Raw genomic sequence first — 18,846 nt, 5'->3', positions numbered from 1 at the left:
TTTTTTTTCTTCTTCCTGTTGAATGCAAGCTTGGTCAATCTGGGTAGCTTTTTTAAATGCTCACTCACTATATACATCTCCTGTGTATTACTGAACTGGAATTTAAGGTTAGGCATTGAAAACTATTTCAGAGAGAAAGGAACTAAGGATGAAAATCAAAAGGCTTGGGCTGGAGAGATGGCTCAGAGGTTAAGAGCACTGACTGCTCTTCCAGAGGTCCTGAGTTCAATTCCCAGCAACCACATGGTGGCTCACAACCATCTGTAATGGGATCTGATGCCCTCTTCTGGTGTGTCTGAAGACAGCTACAGTGTACTCATACACATAAAATAAATAAATAATTCTTCTAAGAAAGAAAGAAAGAAGGGAGGAGAGAGAGAGAGAGAGAGAGAGAGAGAGAGAGAAAATCAAAAGGCTCTCTCTTCAAAGTTATAAATGCTAAATTCTAAATAGGACCTTTTCTCATGATACAAACATACCAATCTCTTCTGTGATTTGTTCTGTTATCCAGTTCCTAGAGCAACCCTGAACCAATACTCTGAATTTTCTAGATATAGGCAGTGATGGATTAGACTTGACTAAAGATGCAAGACACGGGGAAGTTTCTGGAAACATTTTTTAATTCATAAGTGTTCATAAGGGTTTTGCATTAGGTAATCAAATGATACAAATGATATGTGTACATATGGTTGTTATCCCAGAACAGTTAATACATTATTCAAATAGTTTCCAGTGACGTAGCTTCTCTGAGTTGGTCTAAGGCACTTAAAGAAACAATGACGACTATTTGGAAGTCTTTAGTGACAAAGAGGATTCCAGCTGGCTGTGTTGATCTTGGAACCAGGAAGGACACTAGAATGAGATTCTGTGGATGTGCTCAGAAGCAGAGACCAGCCCATCGCCTACAGTTATGTAGGGTGGTTAAGATCACCTGCACCTGTTCTTGACTGATAAATTATAAGTTGAATGAACACAATGAAGGGGTGTGTCCGTTACTGTATATAATGTAATTATGGCCTATCCCGTGTGATCACGTACTGAAGGGATTACCTTGCTTTTTAACCTGTGAATTTGGATCATTGGAGTCAGAGTGGGGCTTCATCCTAATATATTTGTAATGTTTTATCCCCCTTTGTATTGTATTGTAGGATTCACGGTTATAACGTCACATTTTGTCGTTTGGATTAATTATTTTGGTATGTATGAGAAGCAGAGACTCGTGGACTCAACCTCTGTTTGAGTACATGTTGGTATTTGGTTTTCCTGTTGGAAATTGACCAGGATTTATTTCATGCATGCTTTACACGAGCCTTACCACTCTACCTAAGACTCAAGGCCAATTTTGATGTATTCTCTTAGAAACACAGAGGTAAATAATAAATGAGTTTTCTCCTAAAGATTTAAACGCTTAGCTTAGAATTTCAACCAACACACTGTTGAGATTTTTCAGCCAAGTACTTCGGTTTCCTGGGAGAGGGTGGCCTGTGGGGGAACCCTGATGTCTTCATGGTAGGTACAAGCAGGGCCAACCATAGTGTGATGACCGACTATCCCAATGACCTTGCGTTTGCACATGGAAACAATTCTGGAAGCAAAGTGACTTCAGAACCATGGGAGTTAGCCAGTGGAGAGCCACTGCATGGTTGAACTACACATGTGGAATCAGTGGTAAGCCTTCACTGAAAACTACACTGTGAGTGTAAAACCGAGTGTTTGTGAGAACTGAAAACCCATCTTCCTGAGGGTCTGAGAAGGATGCTCTTGCTAATTACTGCCTCCATTTTCCTTATTTAGAATGATATAGAATCATGTAGAAAACAGCCCCAGGAAAGAAGGAGCCATTGTAATACATGGTGCCATCATTTTAAAAATCACAGCTATGTGCATTTTGCTTGGTTTATTCAAACAAAAGTGTCTGTATCTGTATCAGTGTGGTTTGTGTGTGTGTGTGTGTATGTGTGTGAACACTCTCTGGATAGATTGTGTAGTAGGACTTAAATCTTCCTATCACCTCTTATACTCCAGAGAATGATGTAGCTTGAGCCCCATATCACATCTCCATCTCCATTTCAGGACTTAACCTCTATAGATCTGTCAGAACATCCCTGGAGAACAGGGCGTACATGGTGACAGTGGAGTTCCTTCCCCCCCCCGCCCCCCCCCCCCGCCTGTCATAGGAAATGGCTGGCATACCCCTCCCCCTGAACTCTCCAGCCCAAAGGCTGGGCTACCCTTCTCTTCTGGCTCTTTTCTGTATGATCCAATGGTCCTTTTGTGACCTCCTGTCCTTTTGTTGTCTTGATCTTCCCTCTCCCTTTATGGCTCTCCTCACACTGCCGGCCTCATCTTTACTCTGGGCTGTCCCAGATGTTTCCATCTCTGGCTATGCTCTCCCTCATATTTACAGTGAACTTTCTCCTCTACTATACCTAGGAGCAGTCCTGTCTGCCAGTTTCCTTTCTTACGTGCATTCTCCTGCAATACAATTCACTTTTGTAGGGGCTGAGAAGGGGCTGGCTCATCCTCTTACACCAACGAGCATCCTTCTCTTCTGGTTTTTTGGCTATGGCAGTAGTTCCATGTATCTTCATTTAGTATATACTCAAGGCTGCCTAGCTGCTCATCCTGAGATGTCGTGACTCCTTCCCACACTCTCCTGTGCTTCTTATCTGCTCCAGTCATCATTGTGCCTAATCCATACAAGTGCCCCCGTCCTGTGGTGTGTCCAGTGAGACACCACCATCCTACCTTTCTTTATTCTTTCAGTGCTTTCTGTTCTGAGGTGAGCCTTGTCTGAGCCTGTACCACTGGTTTGGATCTCCCCACAGTCCTTCTCTGTGGCTATGCTTAGTTCCTTGGAAATGTTTACATGACCCTAAGTCACCAAACCAGAACTTCCCTGAAACTTTGCCTCTGACCGACCGAGACAATTCTGTCCTGTCTGCTGGAAGTGGCAAGGACTCCGTAGCCATCAGCACCGAGTTTGAGTTTGGCTTATCTGTCAGCTGTTGGTTTCCCGTATGATCCTCAAAGTATTTTCCATTCACTAGTTCACTAGCCTTTCTTTCACTTCAAGTGTTAGGTTAGGAGTGGAAATCTCTTGAGAATCCCTTTGTGCAGCTGAAGGCATCTCAGCTGCAAGAACTAAAACAAAACAAAGTAGCTGATTGGGTGCTTCATTCACGAAGTATGGCTGGCCACTGTGTTTGTGCAATCCTGGAGCCCAGTGGGACAAGCTGATGTTACTCCTCTCAGGAATGTGCTATCCGAGCACCAGGAAGTGAACGGAGCTGCCTGGCTCAGAAATCCCCCTTGCTTTGTGAGCCTTTGCCTTTAGAATGTCCCGAGGTCAGGCCAAGTTCAGCTGCAATTGGTAATGGCCTAAGAGGGAATTCTGTGTTTTCTTTTCTCCACTTGCTCCCACTGCAAAAATCTTATATATCCCTAAGTCGGGGTTTATTTTGTATCGTTGCACAGATTTGTCAATATCGACAATTTCTTTGCATTTTGATTTTTATGTTTTTATTTTTTATGCCGGGCATTCTTTAGCTCTTGTATTCATTGTGGGAGGGAGGCAGGCACGTTGTAGAGAGCAAGGAAGTTGTCACAGGAGGTGGAGTCGCGTTTATCTTGTTTGTACTTTACAAACTAAACACAAGCCTTCGCTCTGCACTTACAATGTTTAGCTGGATGCTAGCTGGCAGTAAAGACTTCACTGCTCTTATCACTTTCCACTTCAAATTGCCCCCCTAACACAAAATAGAGTGTTGTTATATCCCTTTCAGAATTATAGTCCACCCCCCTCCAGCATTGTGGTTCTGAGAGCCTTTGTTGCAAAAGGAATGGCAATTTGAAAAAGTGTTTTTTGTTTTGTTTTTTGGTTTTGGTATGGCTGGAGGCCATGAATAGGGAGGCATCTTTGATAGTGCCTGACTCTAAGTTATTTGAGAAGGATAGTCTCCCTGTTCTTATCAAGCACATAGCTGGAAACAGAAACCTTTGAGTATTCTTTACAACCCTGGAGAACAAATAATCTTGGCTTACCCTAAGAGAGATAAGGTAACAGAAAGCGACTGGAACAATGGACAGGAATGCTGTTTTTAAGTGACCACCAATTTTCACATGGACTCCGTATTCGCTCTGAGTCTTTCTTGTGCCCACAAGGCAGTTTCTGCTACACCCAGTGCCCCTGTGGTAAAAATACAATACCATGAGAGGTATAAACGCAGGGGAACGGCAGATGAGCCAATGTTATGAAGCTTTGGATAGAACTAAACCAAGGGATACAATGTAAATATTTGTTCTGCTCATGTAAAAGAGTGATTCACGCTCTCATCCTGAAGCATTCTCTGTGACTCTGGTACACAGAGAAAGGTGACGTCCTAAGGCCACAGATGGTTGCTCAAGTGAAGACCTAGATTCACTTCAGTCCTGTCTGAGTTGGTCACTGGTCTCTTGGTATCTTTACATGAATATGTACATGCGTTTCTCAGAATAATGTGTGGTAAGAACCCTCACTGGGTATGCCACACCCATTTGAGCATATATTGCTTTCACCTTGGGAACCGTGGCCATAGTGACGTGTTTGCTGATGAAATTTGTACACAACTGACCACAATTAGTACAGGATTTCCTATTCATATAGCTCTATGTAAAGTGTGAGTAGAGATATAGTCTACTTGATAAAACATTGTATCCACATTCGAAATATTTCCTTGTAAGTATGTATTGGCCAAAATAAAATATATACAACTGAAAAACCCTCAGGTGGCTAAATCGTGTCTTTGCAGACGTCTCAAAGAGAAAGAATCGGAGGAGGACTGTGTAATTAGTCAGAGCTAGAACTTGGTAGCAGTCGATTGGCATCTCCCTATAGGCTTCAGGGCTGATGCTTAGAAGAAGATTGCTTCTACTTAGGTTTTTCATTCCCAGATCTATGGTAAGAACCAGCATCATATGGATCATACACCAATGCTGGTCCTAAGTCCTGTCATGCATCACATACTGGACGTTTACGGCAGTTCTGGCTTAGAAGGCTGCTATTCAATGCAGCTAGTAGTTGAGATTTTCACTTGCTAAGGGAAGGTATTTACTGTGTATAGTGAGGCCCAAGGTCTGATAGAAAAGACGACGGGAAGCAAACCTGAAGGTACATTTACCAAACACAAGTCTTCACTGTTGCTTATTTTCAAGCAAAAGTCTATTTATAAGTGAGGTCTGTGGTAATATTTTGACTTTTAGTTGTGACACTCATTCCCCCCCCCCCCAAGGCTTACTTTTAATGATGGTTCTTAAATGCTTTAACCTCCCTTTTAGCCCTCTACCCACCAGATATAGTGGAAAGGGATACAGGGAAAGTACATCTGTTTAGAAATGGTTCTTTGGAGCAACTCCCTTTTGTTTTGTCTATCAATCAGCAGTTCAGTTTACAGGTTAACAGGGCAGCTTGACTCACTCACAAACACTTCACGGATACACCAGCAGTACAGTTTGGCAAAGTCGGTATAGCAAGCATGAATCAGCAGTGGTGGCACTACCTATCAGAGACAGCCAGGCCTCAACCTCCACTTGAGTCAGCAGGAGGGACCAAGGCCAACAGGAATGCCAGCAAAAGTTCTCAGCCTCTCTCGGCAAAACAAAGATCAGTGAAGACAAAAGACCAACAAGCATTTCACAGCTAGCTCTATAAGCAAGCCTAGCTCAGCCTCCATCACTGTCCCTTGAGTCCTATTTATAGGCTAGGTGCGGCAGAAATTGAGGTTCCCCAGCAGCAAGTGTCTTAAACAGGGATGGGTTTCATATAGGTTATATCTTAGAAGGCTTGACATTGGGGAAAATGCTAACCTCATATACGTCCTATACAATCAGTCTCTTTTGAAGTGGTTTGTTTTTTTTCATATTAACTATTCTTATTTTCATTATAGTCTCCTTAAAAAAAATGACTTGCCTCCAGAGTTTCAATTGTGTTGACAAATTACCTTTAATAATCAACTTCAAAGGAGGATAAGGTTTATTTTGGGTCTTGGATCTGGTGCTATAGACCTGTTGACACAATACATCATGGCGACCCAGATGCAAAGGGGTAGAACGAAGTCTTAATTAGTTGCTATTGTATCTCTTTTCCCTTTCAGAGGCATAGTGAATGACTTGACTTTTAGTACCTGTTAAGGGTTTCCCTACTTGGCTGGCAGCCAAGCCTTTGACATGGACATTTAGGGGACACTCCAAACCCAAACTATGACCGTTACATTCTCTAACTGTAGTGTTTCTCTGAAGGTGAATGCATCATTGTAGATTCGACTTGATAAAGTAAGACAGTGTAGCTGTCTTCAGACACACACCAGAAGAGGGCATCAGATCCCATATCCAGATGGCTGTGAGCCACCATGTGGTTGCTGGGAATTGAACTCAGGACCTCTGCTAGAGGGGGGTCAGTGCTCTTAAGTGCTGCACCATCTCTCCTTCTTGAGGCCATCTCAAACAACAAACAAACAACAACCACAAACTCAAATCCGGAAAGCAGCTCAGTGAGGGCCCATCAAGAATGCTCTAGAAAGTATAGAACAAAGAGAGTTAGAAATCCAAGGTATTTAAAAAATACACCAGTGGAAACATTAGGAGAGCAGTTACAGCCAGCCGAAGGATCTCAACTACAACCTCCCAGTCCAACCTGATAGATAGCATTCCAAGTCTTTCCATAGGTGGAGGATAGGTTTTTATTAGGTTAATACATTCCAAAAGATTTGATTTGTTACTCCAGTTGCTAGGTCAACAAAGATGGGCAAGGTTTGGCTCCTTAGCTGGGCTTGAGATAGCCTGAAAATAATAATTAATTGTCGTGTTGAATCAGCAGCGTTGCAAACTGAATGGAGTCACTGAAGTTTTTATCAGTGTTATCAGCCTGTGTACAGAGGTGCTTTCCAGGAATGTTCCTGTGCAGCGAGCAGTTCAAATTCTAGTCTTTTTTTTAAAAAGGGTAGTGGGGACCTAAATAGGCATTTGATGGATTGCAAAATAACTTTGAACCTAATCCTTGGGTTATCTCACAAATACTTCTTTTTTTAAAAAAAATTCCAATTTCTAATTCATTTATAGTTGGTTAAGCAGCAGGCTGCCAGCCTTTGCTAGGCCTTCCTATAATGCAAGCTTTCAGCGGCAGTTATTAATCTCGTGGGTGTTGAATGATAAATGCTGCTGCTTTCAATAGACCTCTTGATTTCCTGCTGGGCATCAGCAGGGAGCATGCTTCAGTAGCCTTGATATGGGGCAGAGTTTTGGGGTCAGCTGGAGAACACCTGTGTGGCCCCACATTTGCAGAGCATGGCGTCCACAGAAGCCAGGAAAAGCTTCTAAGAGCGCTGAGTTGTAATTTGAAGCTACATCAGCAAGTGACTCCAAAGAATGACAAGTTTCCAGGTGTGAAAACTACCTACATTAAGTCTGTGAAAGGGGTTATTTCCCTGCCCCTCCCCCCTTCTCTACTCACTTGTGACAGATCCTTGTAGGCTGGAACTCAGGCTGGACATGGCTATACTGTAAAGGTACTGTGACTTGCTGTGACCACCATGTGAGTAATTTGAGGAGCAGGGTTCTAACAGCTGTACGTGTTTGGTAGGCAATTCTGTTCTTTGTCCCCACACACATATGCATCTGCCTTTGACAGACAGTGGCCAACTTCTCTCTGCCTCTGACACGCTAGCCACGGATGAAATCTTAGTCTAGTCCTGCTTCAAGTTGGCCTAAATGATTTTTGCACTTTCTTTCCTTTCTGCGATTGTAATTTAAACCCTAGTTTCCTGTTATTGATGAAACAATGCTCTGCGTATGTCCTCTGTGGATGATGGGTTAGAGGGACCCTTCCTGGAAGAGTCTTGTCTTTTGGTTGGAAGCGCAAAATTTGCTCATAGTGATTATTCATCCTTAAAAGGAGCTCACAGGCAAACTTCCTAGATTGTCATTATGGAAATCAGTTCATGACCTTTGAAAGGGGAGAAGGCTTTCAGGGTTGAATTTAAAAGAAACTTGGAGTGTACAGTGTGTGTGTGTGTGTGTGTAATGTAATTGAACTGTGCTTAGGTTATGAGCAAGCAAGTATTATTTCTGCAAGGAAAACCAAGGACAGGATAGAAATAGAATCCGTCTTTTTTTTTTTTTAAGCTTATACAAGAATCCCACCCAAAGAAGAAAAAAATACCAAATACTGCACCATAGGAGAGAGAATTATTCAGGCCAGTGAGAAGCCTGCTTGGATGTAGAAACCAGATGGTCTTCATTAGCCAGAAACCTTAAAACGACATAAATCCACTGATGGGGCCAAGCGATGGATCCATGCCCCGTCTTGCCAAGCTGGACTTTTTAGCCAGGAAAACAGAGAGCTCCTTGTTCAAGCCCCTCTTAGCTTGGACTGGGGTGAAGAATGCTGCCAAACTCGTTCTATAAGGAATTTTGATCTTGATAATGAAAAGGAGAGAAAGTTCCTGGAGAGAAGGAGCGCCCTGTTTGAAAGGCAGAAAGAGAGCTTGTTCCAGACACTGCCTCTTCACTTCATTGTAAATGGTAGTGGTTGGAGGTGTAGGTTTCCACATTCACCCTCTGCACATGGGTCCAAGTCAAGTCCATATGTTTACCTTTATTTTAGCTGTGCTGATTTAAGGCCAACATCTAGCTACAGTACCATGAGGAGAGTCCATGGCATTTCTTTGCTCTCTGTGTTGTGGCTCAAGATAGCAAAGGTTTGTTTCCAAAAAGTTTAGCCGTGTTTTTAAGAGTAATATTTCCGTGCCTGTAGCTCAGCGTTTTTTTAAGTAGCCTCTTTGCTTTTGAAGCCATGGCTGAACACCTACTGTTTCAGCTGGCTGTTTTGTTTGTTGGCACCGAACACTGTTTTCCCATGGGAAAAATATCTCCAGTTTCAGGATGGCGGCAGCAATCCATACTGGTTATTTTCATATGCAGCCTCCACAAAACCACACGAACCACGCAGAGCCACCTGTGTACAGTATCGGTTCTAGCCCGCACTGTTGACTTACATTTCTGAAAAAAAAAAAAAATAACCTGGTGGTGCTAATCCCACTGGTTGAGAATAAGACCACTGAAAGAATTTTTTGATCCAAATTTGAAGCAAACTTTTAATTAAATACTGGTCAGGATGATGAACTCTGGCCGGGTCCATTCCTGGGGTCCCAGGAAACAGTAAAGAGTAACCTTCTGCAGAGGTTTAAAAAGGCAACCCCAACAGGCCACCATGTTTCCCATCAGGTCCATCCAGAGCAAGTGTAGATCTAGACGTACTTCCTGCTTGGGTACCTCCTACCTACACCCATCCACTCTGGGCCAAAGGTACTACATCCTGAGATAATTCCTGTCTGCATGCACCTAGTGCAGTTAAGTCAAGCAAACTTGTTCAGGGGAGCAGCTTCCAGCCTCTCAGAAAGGATCTGTCCTTGGGCAAGGGACTTACAGGTTAGAGGCATTGTTGTTTAATGGATCTCTTAGGCACAGTAATTAGAACATAACTTTGGCTCTCGAGACGGTTCAGTGAAGTGGTTATTCCACTGATCATATTCTCCACTTACTAAGCTGCATCTGCTGCTTTTCTACGTAGGGAGATATTTTTTAGAAGTGAGGAGTAGATCTTCCAGTTGACTTTGAGAGGAGAAGAGGAATCTGAGAGCAAATACATTCTAGGATCGAAAGACTTCAACATTATGAACGTTCAGATTCTCAGGCTTTGAGTAGGACATTACATGGGATTTATTAAGCTTTTTCTTAGAGACTTTGTTCAGGAAAAGAAGTTTGAGTAAACCCGTTCGGACTGGCGTGAGGCAGGAAGATCTTACGTTCTGTGTGGCCCCAATATCTGATGCTGCTGCTCTCTTCTTGGCTGGATTCTGAGGCTGGGTTGCTTATAGCAACCAGCCTGTTGACAGATGTAGATGAGGATGCTGAGGGTTGTCTTGTGCGGGTTAACTTAGGTGGGCTACAGGAAGAACTGAAAGGCTTCTGGTTCACTTTGTGTGTTTGATCTAATTGATTCTTCAATATCCAGCTGCAGCTGATTTGGAAAAGAATTTTCCATTAGAGACATGTTTTTTTGTTTGTTTGTTTGTTTGTTTTTGTTTGTTTGTTTTGTTTGTTTTTGTTTGTTTTTCCTTTTAAGTACACATTTGTAAAAAGTAGCAAAATGTTACATAAAACCAATTCTGCTGTTCCTAGTTCAGTAATCTATTATAATTTTGGAGGGACTAGAGCTGAAGTTCCCAAACTGGCTCTACTTTATGGAAATATAATATGTTGTTTAAAACCTTTTCTATCTATGTATTGGCTTTCACACTTAATATTTGTATCAGCTGCTTCTCTTGTTGCTGAGACAGAACATCTGGCAAAAGCAACTTAAGTAAGGCAAGCTGGCTCTCTCTCTGAGGGTAGCATCCATCATGGTGGGGATGTCATGGAAGCAGAAGGATCAAGAGCTGGTTGTGTCAGATACATAGCCAGGAAGAGGAGAGAGATGAATTCTAGCGACCAATTTGTTCTCTCCTTTTTTTTTACTATGCCTGTGGTCCCAGCCCATAGGATGAACCTGTTGGTATTCAGGGAGGGTCTTTACTTGTCAGTTAAACCTGGGTGGAACAACCCACACAGATTGTTCACAAGTTCACCACAGACACACCCCAGGTTCGTTTCCACGGAGATTCTAAATGCAGCCAAGTTGATGGTGACGATAACCACTACAACATTAACTCCCCTTGCACAGAAGACTCGAAGAGAACACAGGCATATATTTTCTAGTTTAAACTCACTTTGCTGAGCTCATGACATCATCAGGAGACTACAGGGCCGTAGTCAGTTTCTTTGAAGAGATCTGGAAAAGATCACCACCTTTTGTCAGCACATGTATTCTACAAACAGATGGCATTAAAATAATTTTAAAGGTAAGAGGGAGGGTGGCATAGAGAAGTATGAAAGACAGAGAAAGGAAGTTCAGCAATCACACTTAGGAAAATAAAGCATAATTTATTTGATAGGTTTAATTTAAAAAAAAAAAGGCCAGGTAGTATGATGACAGTTGTGGAAAGGACTTGACTGGTTTTAGCTGCTCCATCTGTACAATACTAGGCCTGTCGCCAGTGTCATGGATGTGGGGGGCCTCCTGTGCTGAGCTATTGTTAACCATTGGATTGCATGAGGTGCGAAAGAGAAGATCATTTATTGTCATCGGTTGTGCGTCAGACTATGGGACCAATGGGCTTCTACAGCTAGTTCCAAGCGTGTAGCTATGCAGATGGCCCGGGCTAGCTTAAAATCAATGAAGAATAAAGCAATAAAGTAAAGCAAAATGTCATGAATGCGGGGAAGGGGCTTGTAGAGAGGAGAGGAAAGGACAGGAGTGGGAGGAGCGTTACAGAGGGTGGGCGTGGTTTAGAGGGTGGGCGTGGTTTACTTAGGGTCTCTATTGCTGTGAAAAGACACTATCACCATAGCAACTCTTAGAAAGGAAGACATTTAACGGGAGCTGGCTTCCAGGTTCAGAGGTTTAGTCCACTGTCATCCTGGTCCGAAGTATGGTGGTACACAGGCAGACCCGGTGCTGGTAAAGGACGCAAGAGCTCTACATCTGGTTCATCTGACAGCAGGAAGAGAGAGTGTGTCACTGGGCCTGGCTTGAGTATCTGAAACCTCAAAACCTACTCCCAGTGACACACTGCCTCCAACAAGGCCACATCTTCTAGTAAAGCCACTCCTGGTGACCAAGCATTCAAGTGTATGCGCCTATGGGGGCCATTCTTATTCAAACTGCCACAGGAGATGAAAGTAAGCAGAAGACACTCCATACTCGTGTGAATGTGTCAGAACAAATTTAGTCCATTAAAAAACAAATCCAAGGAACAAAAACCTCAAATTACTCTTCTGATGGTTCGGTTGAATTCTTTGATCCCCGAGGTACACCACCAGCTAGTGTTGTTCTGATGTAATTGTGTATCTGCAGAAAAGGGAAGGTCTCTTTAGGCAGAAGGGAACAACAGCTCCGTCATTAGGATGTCCTCAGCTGTGGGTGGAATTGGAGGATAAGACTCAGAAAGGGGGTGATTAGGGAACAACTGTGACATTTCATGGTGACAGAAGCCAAAAGGCAGAGACTTCTAAGGAAGAAGGATTCACATGTTGCAAATCAGCCCAGTGGGGACACAGGTACTAAGGACATCCTCTTTGGTTTCTCACATTGCAGTCATATGGAACCTTTGAGAGGCAGATGGGTCAGGGTGAGATGAGTAAACCAGGTTACAGGGCCCTTAAGGAACAAGTGAATGGACCAGCAAGATGGCTCAGCAGATAAAGGCTCCAGCAAGCCTGACAGCCTGAGTTTGATTCCCTGGGACCTCCATGATGGGAGAAATTGTTTTCGCCTACAAGTTGTTCTTTAACTTCAACATATTTGCTAGGCCAGTTAGTTGTCCACCATCCCCGCCCCACACACCTCTTATCCTCACAACATACACAAGACAAATAAAAATTTAAAAGAGCAAGTGGAAAATGTTAGCAGCCAGTGTTTAAAATCACAAGACGATTTAAAGTTTGTGACCAGTGGAAAAAAATATGCGGACGGACAGGGTGGAGTTGGCTATGTTGGATTTACTGCCTGCTTTGTACATACAGGTCTGGATGGGGAAAAGCCTTCATTCCTTCGCATGTTGTTAAAGGCCCTTTCTCCTATATAGCACGAGCCTTAAATACGTACTAGCCGGTCCTTTCAGGAAGTTCTCTGACCCCTGACTGTAGAAGCATGGGCAAAAGTGAGGAAGTGTTTGTTCCTCATTTGGTGTGTTCAGCAGAAGAGCTCAGAGGCTGTTGAAGAGCAGAGCAAGAGCTGTTAGTGTTTCTTGCTGTGGGACAGGTTGCCTCAAACTTACTAGCTTAAAACGACAAGCGGTTCCATTTCAGCTTCTGTGAGTGAGGAACTTAGGAGTCCTTCTAGGTGCTCTGCCTCTGGATCGCTCTCAAAGCCACATTCTTATGGTCACCCATGGCTGTAGCCAGATGTCATTGGTGTCACTGAGGTGTGGCTTATGTCTAAACTTGCTGGTGTAGCTCTGAAGGAGGTCAGACCTTCTTATTCTTGGGATTCAGACCTGGGGCAAACAGATGAGGTGCATATTTAACCAAGTGGGCCTGACCTCCAGATTCTCCCAGCATCCCTCAGTCCCTATTTATTACAGGGCATGGCTGGCATACCCTGCCTCTGTGCTGAACTTTCCAGCCCAAGGGAGGGGCTTGCTCTCCCCCCAGAAGGAGGTCTTCCCTACACAATCCAGATATTTTGGTCAGTCTCTTTCCCCCTCCCTCTCACCCTCCCTCCATCCCTTCCTCCCTTTTCCCCTCCCCACTCCCCTCTCCCTCTCTCCCTCCCTCTCTGCATGCACAGATTCTTTCTCTCCCCCTCCTCTATCTCCCTCTAAATGGTGACGTCCTTGGCTTCATTCCTTGGGGCCAGTGAACTCACCCAAGAGCTGCCCTGCTAATACCCGTTTTTATACTTTAATTTGGCTTGAACTGGCTCTTTTTGTCAGCGGAGATAACCTATCACTTACGATTGCCCAACACTGAGTGAGCCACAATGCATGACCTTACTTTTGAACTTGCACATCCCCATTTCTGACAAGTCTGTCTGCTGCATAGACAGACTAATGCATTATGGGAAGGGACTGCCCAAGGTCATGATTTCCAGGAAGCAGGCAGGATCGTGGGGTCTTTCTTGGGCCTTGACTATCCCAGGAGAGAACTTGTTACTTAAATTCTCTTTGCATTCTGCATTTGCCTTCAGTGAGAGGTGGTGAGCTCACCTGACCTGTGGGAGTGAAGAGGCTGTGAGGCTCTTACTGAGGCGAAATGGTCCTCAAGTTGAGGATGAGATTCTTTTGATGACATATTCACCAACTTCCAATGAAAGTTCTGTAACTTCTCTTTGGTTAGGGATAAGATGGCAAGGTGTGCTAACTGTGGAAATCTTTGGGACAGAAGAGGGCTCACAATAAGGTTTGCAGTGACCACAAACAAGCCTCCCCTTAGCCTCCACGCCAGGGATTTTCCCACAGGTTGCTGATTATGATTTGACTTTTCTTTAACTTCCCTGCCCTGTTACCCACCTGCTTATTTCAGTAAAATTGGCAAGATGTATATTTTGGTCTCTAAGATCCAGGCTTTGAATTTCCTTCAAACTCTCGGGTGAGTGGCTAAGGTCAAATTCACAGAACATTCTGTTTGGGACACAACTTTGCCTCTGGTGGAGAATGAGACTTCCAGTTTCCTGGATTGGTGGGAGATGGCAGGGTCCTCCTGTGGAAGAGCTGAGCGGCCACAGCATCGAAGGGAGTCCTTGTTTGTTTGTATGTTTTGTTTTATTTCAAAATGGTTAATTCTCCAGTGGAATTTTCTAACGAAAACTCAGATACAAGCTGGCCTAGCGACACACGCCTGTAATCCCAGCACTCAGGAGGCACAGGCAAGTGATCTCTGAATTTGAAGTCACGCTGGTCTATACAGTGAATTCCAGGCCAGCCAGGGCTACACAGTGGATTCTAGGACAGCTTAAGGCTACATAGAGAGATCCTGTTTTGAAATAAAACAAAACATAAAAACTAACAAAAACTCAATGCAGCCAGTGGCTCAGCATTGAGGCACTCTGATGACATCCTGCTGTCACCTCTAGTCTAGGCCTTGTCATCAAGCAGGGACTGGCATTGTGCTGTGTATGAGCAGCTGCGGGATATGAGAATATGGGTTCTTCCATGGGGCTTATATTTATGTTAGAAATCCCTCTTTATTGTTAGAACCTTCCAACAGATACTGCAAAATCTTCTATGGGAAAACTAAAGAATTTTTGAATGAACAAACGTCCTTCAATATTCTTAATGCCTTCCTTTAAATACTCTGTTAAAGAACACTCTGTCGCCGGGCGTGGTGGCGCACGCCTTTAAACCCAGCACTCGGGAGGCAGAGGCAGGCGGATTTCTGAGTTCGAGGCCAGCCTGGTCTACAAAGTGAGCTCCAGGACAGCCAGGGCTATACAGAGAAACCCTGTCTCGAAAAACCAAAAAAAAAAAAGAACACGCTGTCTTCCGTAGGTCATTTTCCGAGTCTGTAGCATGTATATTAGTCAGTCCAACAATGCTGATGCCGGGATGCTGTGTGACTGAAGAGCACTAGGCATCACCATCATATGTTCTGTTCTTCGTGGAGCTATGAATTCTGTTACTAACTAGGACTTATTCTCTTAGGTGCCCACTGATGGCAACGCCGGGCTGCTGGCAGAACCCCAGATCGCCATGTTCTGTGGTAAACTCAACATGCACATGAATGTGCAGAATGGAAAGTGGGAGTCAGACCCGTCAGGGACCAAAACCTGCATTGGCACCAAGGAGGGCATCTTGCAGTACTGCCAAGAGGTAAGTCCCTAGTGGTGCATCACCGGCATTCACTAAAAGTATTCACTTTCTTACATCTTATATTTATATTTTCTTTCATAAAAAAATCCTGGTTCCTAATGATCCACTATACCCTTCATACAGTTTTTCTTTACTCTGCAGTTCACACAGTTACATATTGCGATGTGTTATGACCATCAATAAACTGGGTAAAATTTAAGTTTTCACAGCTTAATATGTTCTACTGTGCCTGTGTAATAAAGGGATAAAGGAATTAAAAGTGCTAGATGTAATTATTTATTTTTGTTCAACCTCTTTGATATATTTTAGTACAATTACAACTTGATATTTTTCTAGCTTTTCTCTCCTGTAATATTGTCTCTTTGAAGTAAACATTCATGCTGATAACTCTAGAAAAGGATACAGAAGGTCACTTCCACTTCATCCCTTGTTGATGCATATTTTTATCCTTTAAAACATACATTTTTATTTCTTGTATATGGATGTTTTGCCTGTGTACATGTCGTCACGAGTGAGGCTGATGCCTAAAGAGGCTCCAGAAGAGGTTGTCACATCTCTTGGGACTGGAATTACCAAAGTACAGTTGTGAGTGTTCATATGGGGGCTTGGAGGGAAGATTGAAGTTTCCTTTTCTGAAATGCTTGCGTTCAGAGTATTTTGGATTTTATAGAATTTGAAGTCTTCGAAGGGTCATGTTGAACTGCTTTGTGGATGGGACCCAAGTGAACATGAAATTCTTATCTATTTCCTGTATCCCTCACACTCACAACCGTAAGGTCATTTTATGTGGTGCTTTTAGTTTGAGCTCCTTTTGGACTGCAGCCTGTCCCATGAGATCAGGTAGGAATGTCCCATATATAGATTCAGAGCAGCTTTCAAAAAGTGCCTGGTTTTGGAACATTTCTGATTGCCTATGTTTGGACCAGAGATGCTCAGTTTCCGTCTTCTTTGCCTTTCTCACTAGCCTTTTTTGAAAGTAATCCACAGTTGTCAAGGACTTGTCCTTATCGCTATATGACATTGGAAGGAGGCTGTCTCTTCAGGTAGCTACCTGTCTTTACCCTAAGTTTCCCATGATTCCAAAGTGGTAACAGTGACCGACTATTCCAGTAGACTTCAGCAGAGGCCAGTAGGAAGGCTGGACACACGCTTTGTCCGTGATGTTGACTTCTGAATTTCTATGTGAATGGTTGCTAGTGCCTGTGGATCATCACGTAAGCCCATGTTTTCCACAAATAACCACATGTTTTTAAGCCTATGAATATTGATCCTACAAAGATTATTTTCCTTGACTCTGGGAACAGCCCTCACTTCCTGCTGCCCTGAGCCTAGTCATGCCTGGGGAACTTCATTTTCTGTTTTAGTTTGTGGTTTGTGCAGGCATGAGCCACAGAGTGGATCTTTCCACTCCAAGCTGCCTGCTTGCGGATAGCCATGGGGGAGGAGCAGGGGAAAGCCTTTTGGCAGATTTCTTCTTTCTGCAGCTAATGTAGCATTCATCTCTCCTTGCTCATCACCTGCAGTCCATTGGACAAGAAAGGGCTAACACATCAAGGGTTTGTGAGCCATTTTCATGAATTTGGTCTGCATTCTATAACAATGAAAAGTCACTGAAGCCATTCGTTGGTTTAATTTTTGAAGAAGAGGAGAGACTAAGTTGGAATTTCAGAGTCAACCCTATCCAGTGTATCACTGTAGAACATTCCAGACACCTGGTCCCAAGCCCATGTGACGGAGTTTCCAGTCCCTATGCTTTTTGTACAGCTTGAGCACTTGAAATGTGGCCAGTTAGATCTGTACTGTTGAGATAGATGCCATGTTTCAGAAATGTAATACCAATAAAGGCATACAACATAGATTTCGTTTTGAAATGACTATATTGTGTGTCATAAGGATGTTACAGTCAAACTATATGGGATTAAAGTTGATTTCACCTCTTTGTGTGGTTTTTTTTTCATGAAGCTGGAAAAAAAACTTGAATGTCCACTGGCCACTTGTTTGTATTTCCACTCAGCAGTGCTCTCGGCTTGTCCAGTGTCGCTGTGACAGGGTCGTAATCAATTCGTTATCCGGTCATCTGAAGAATAAGAGAGAAATGAGCTGGGGAGTCCCCACAGATTGCCCCTCAGAAGGTTCTTGGAAGCCTTTAAATCACATTGTTCAATCTGGGTGTGGTGGCTCTCTCCTGTAATCCTTACACTGGTAAATCTGAGCCTTAGGTATAGAATGAAATGTTGTCTCAAAAGCACAAATGAGGGAGACAGAGAGATGGCAGAGGGAGACAGAGAGATGGCAAAGCAGCTTAGAGCACTTGTTCCTGACTCAGAACCAAGGATAGATAGATAACTCTAGTTCCTGAGGTGTGCATACCCTCTTGTGGATTGCATGGGCAGCAGGCACACATGTGGGTGCACATACATGCACATGCATACATGTGGGGAAAACACACATGATATAAAAATAAGTAAATATAAATTAGTATCTTTTAAAGAAAGAAAATCATCTTACAAGAATATTTCAATGTGTGGAGAAGATATAAGAGCCAGTGACTTCCTCTTTGAGACATTTGCCTCTGGATGCTAAGATCTCCATGTCGACCCACTAATTAACCTAAGAGGAGCACAGCTGCAGACCCAAGGTCTTAGTGCTGTAAACTGACAGGGCAGAGGTGATGATGTCACCACTTGTAATCCCTTTTTATTCTTAACAAAGCCTCAGCCTCAGGGCCAAGTGCTTCTGTTCCTTTTACCCACTTAGTGACACTTCTGGAAAGGAGCCTTGGACTAGACCTTGGGGAAATGCAACATTTAAGGGGAACAAAGAGACACTATGAAGTGGCCAGAGACAGGACCAGAACTGGCATGTGTCATGTGCTGGGAGACAAGCTAAGTTAATTGCTAAACAGAGAAAAATGATGAGACCACAAGTATGGTCAAAAATGAGAGCGACTGAAGTGTAATTTTTAACAAGGTCAGCGTGTGCCTCCACGAAAACTGACCGCATGCCAAAAGCAGGTCTTCAGTGCCCTTCTTAAGGGGAGAAGAGTGTCAGCTTTTCAGACTGGCCCAGGTTGACTTGGACAGGTGTAGATTCTTAGTACATTTCAGTTGCATGGATGTGAACAGGGATCACCAGCAATTATTTCCATAGGCTAGGAAGCATTGGCATTGCTCACAGGGTCTGTGCCCATAGTCCTATAAAATCACCATTCATCTCTAAAACAGTATCCCTCAAATCAAATCATCTTTCTCCTACTAGCTTTGGGTCCTGGACAGCCACATCTATCTGCCTTTTACTGGCTGGATACTGCCTTTTATTAGACAGAATGGTTGTCTTTTCTTCTTTCCTTCCTTCCTTCCTTCCTTCCTTCCCTTCCCTTCCCTTCCCTTCCCTTTCCTTCCTT

The 18,846-nt window shown here is 43.5% G+C and overlaps 1 protein-coding gene across 7 annotated transcripts in view; it reads left to right on the top strand.

Moving 5' to 3' along the window:
* App (amyloid beta precursor protein) overlaps positions 1 to 18,846 on the top strand; it is a 215,778-nt gene that overhangs the window by 34,826 nt on the left and 162,106 nt on the right. For all 7 annotated transcript variants that reach the window (XM_029470476.1, XM_029470473.1, XM_029470475.1 and 4 more), the window contains exon 2: positions 15,276 to 15,443. In XM_029470476.1, the coding sequence (XP_029326336.1) occupies positions 15,276 to 15,443 (168 nt within the window). The remainder of the gene's footprint in view (positions 1 to 15,275; positions 15,444 to 18,846) is intronic.

This window comes from Mus caroli, chromosome 16 (genome assembly GCF_900094665.2).
Source record: "Mus caroli chromosome 16, CAROLI_EIJ_v1.1, whole genome shotgun sequence".
In the NCBI taxonomy this organism is placed as follows: domain Eukaryota; kingdom Metazoa; phylum Chordata; class Mammalia; order Rodentia; family Muridae; genus Mus; species Mus caroli.
Note: the sequence above shows the minus strand (reverse complement) of the source record. Positions and strands in the feature narration are given on the sequence as shown.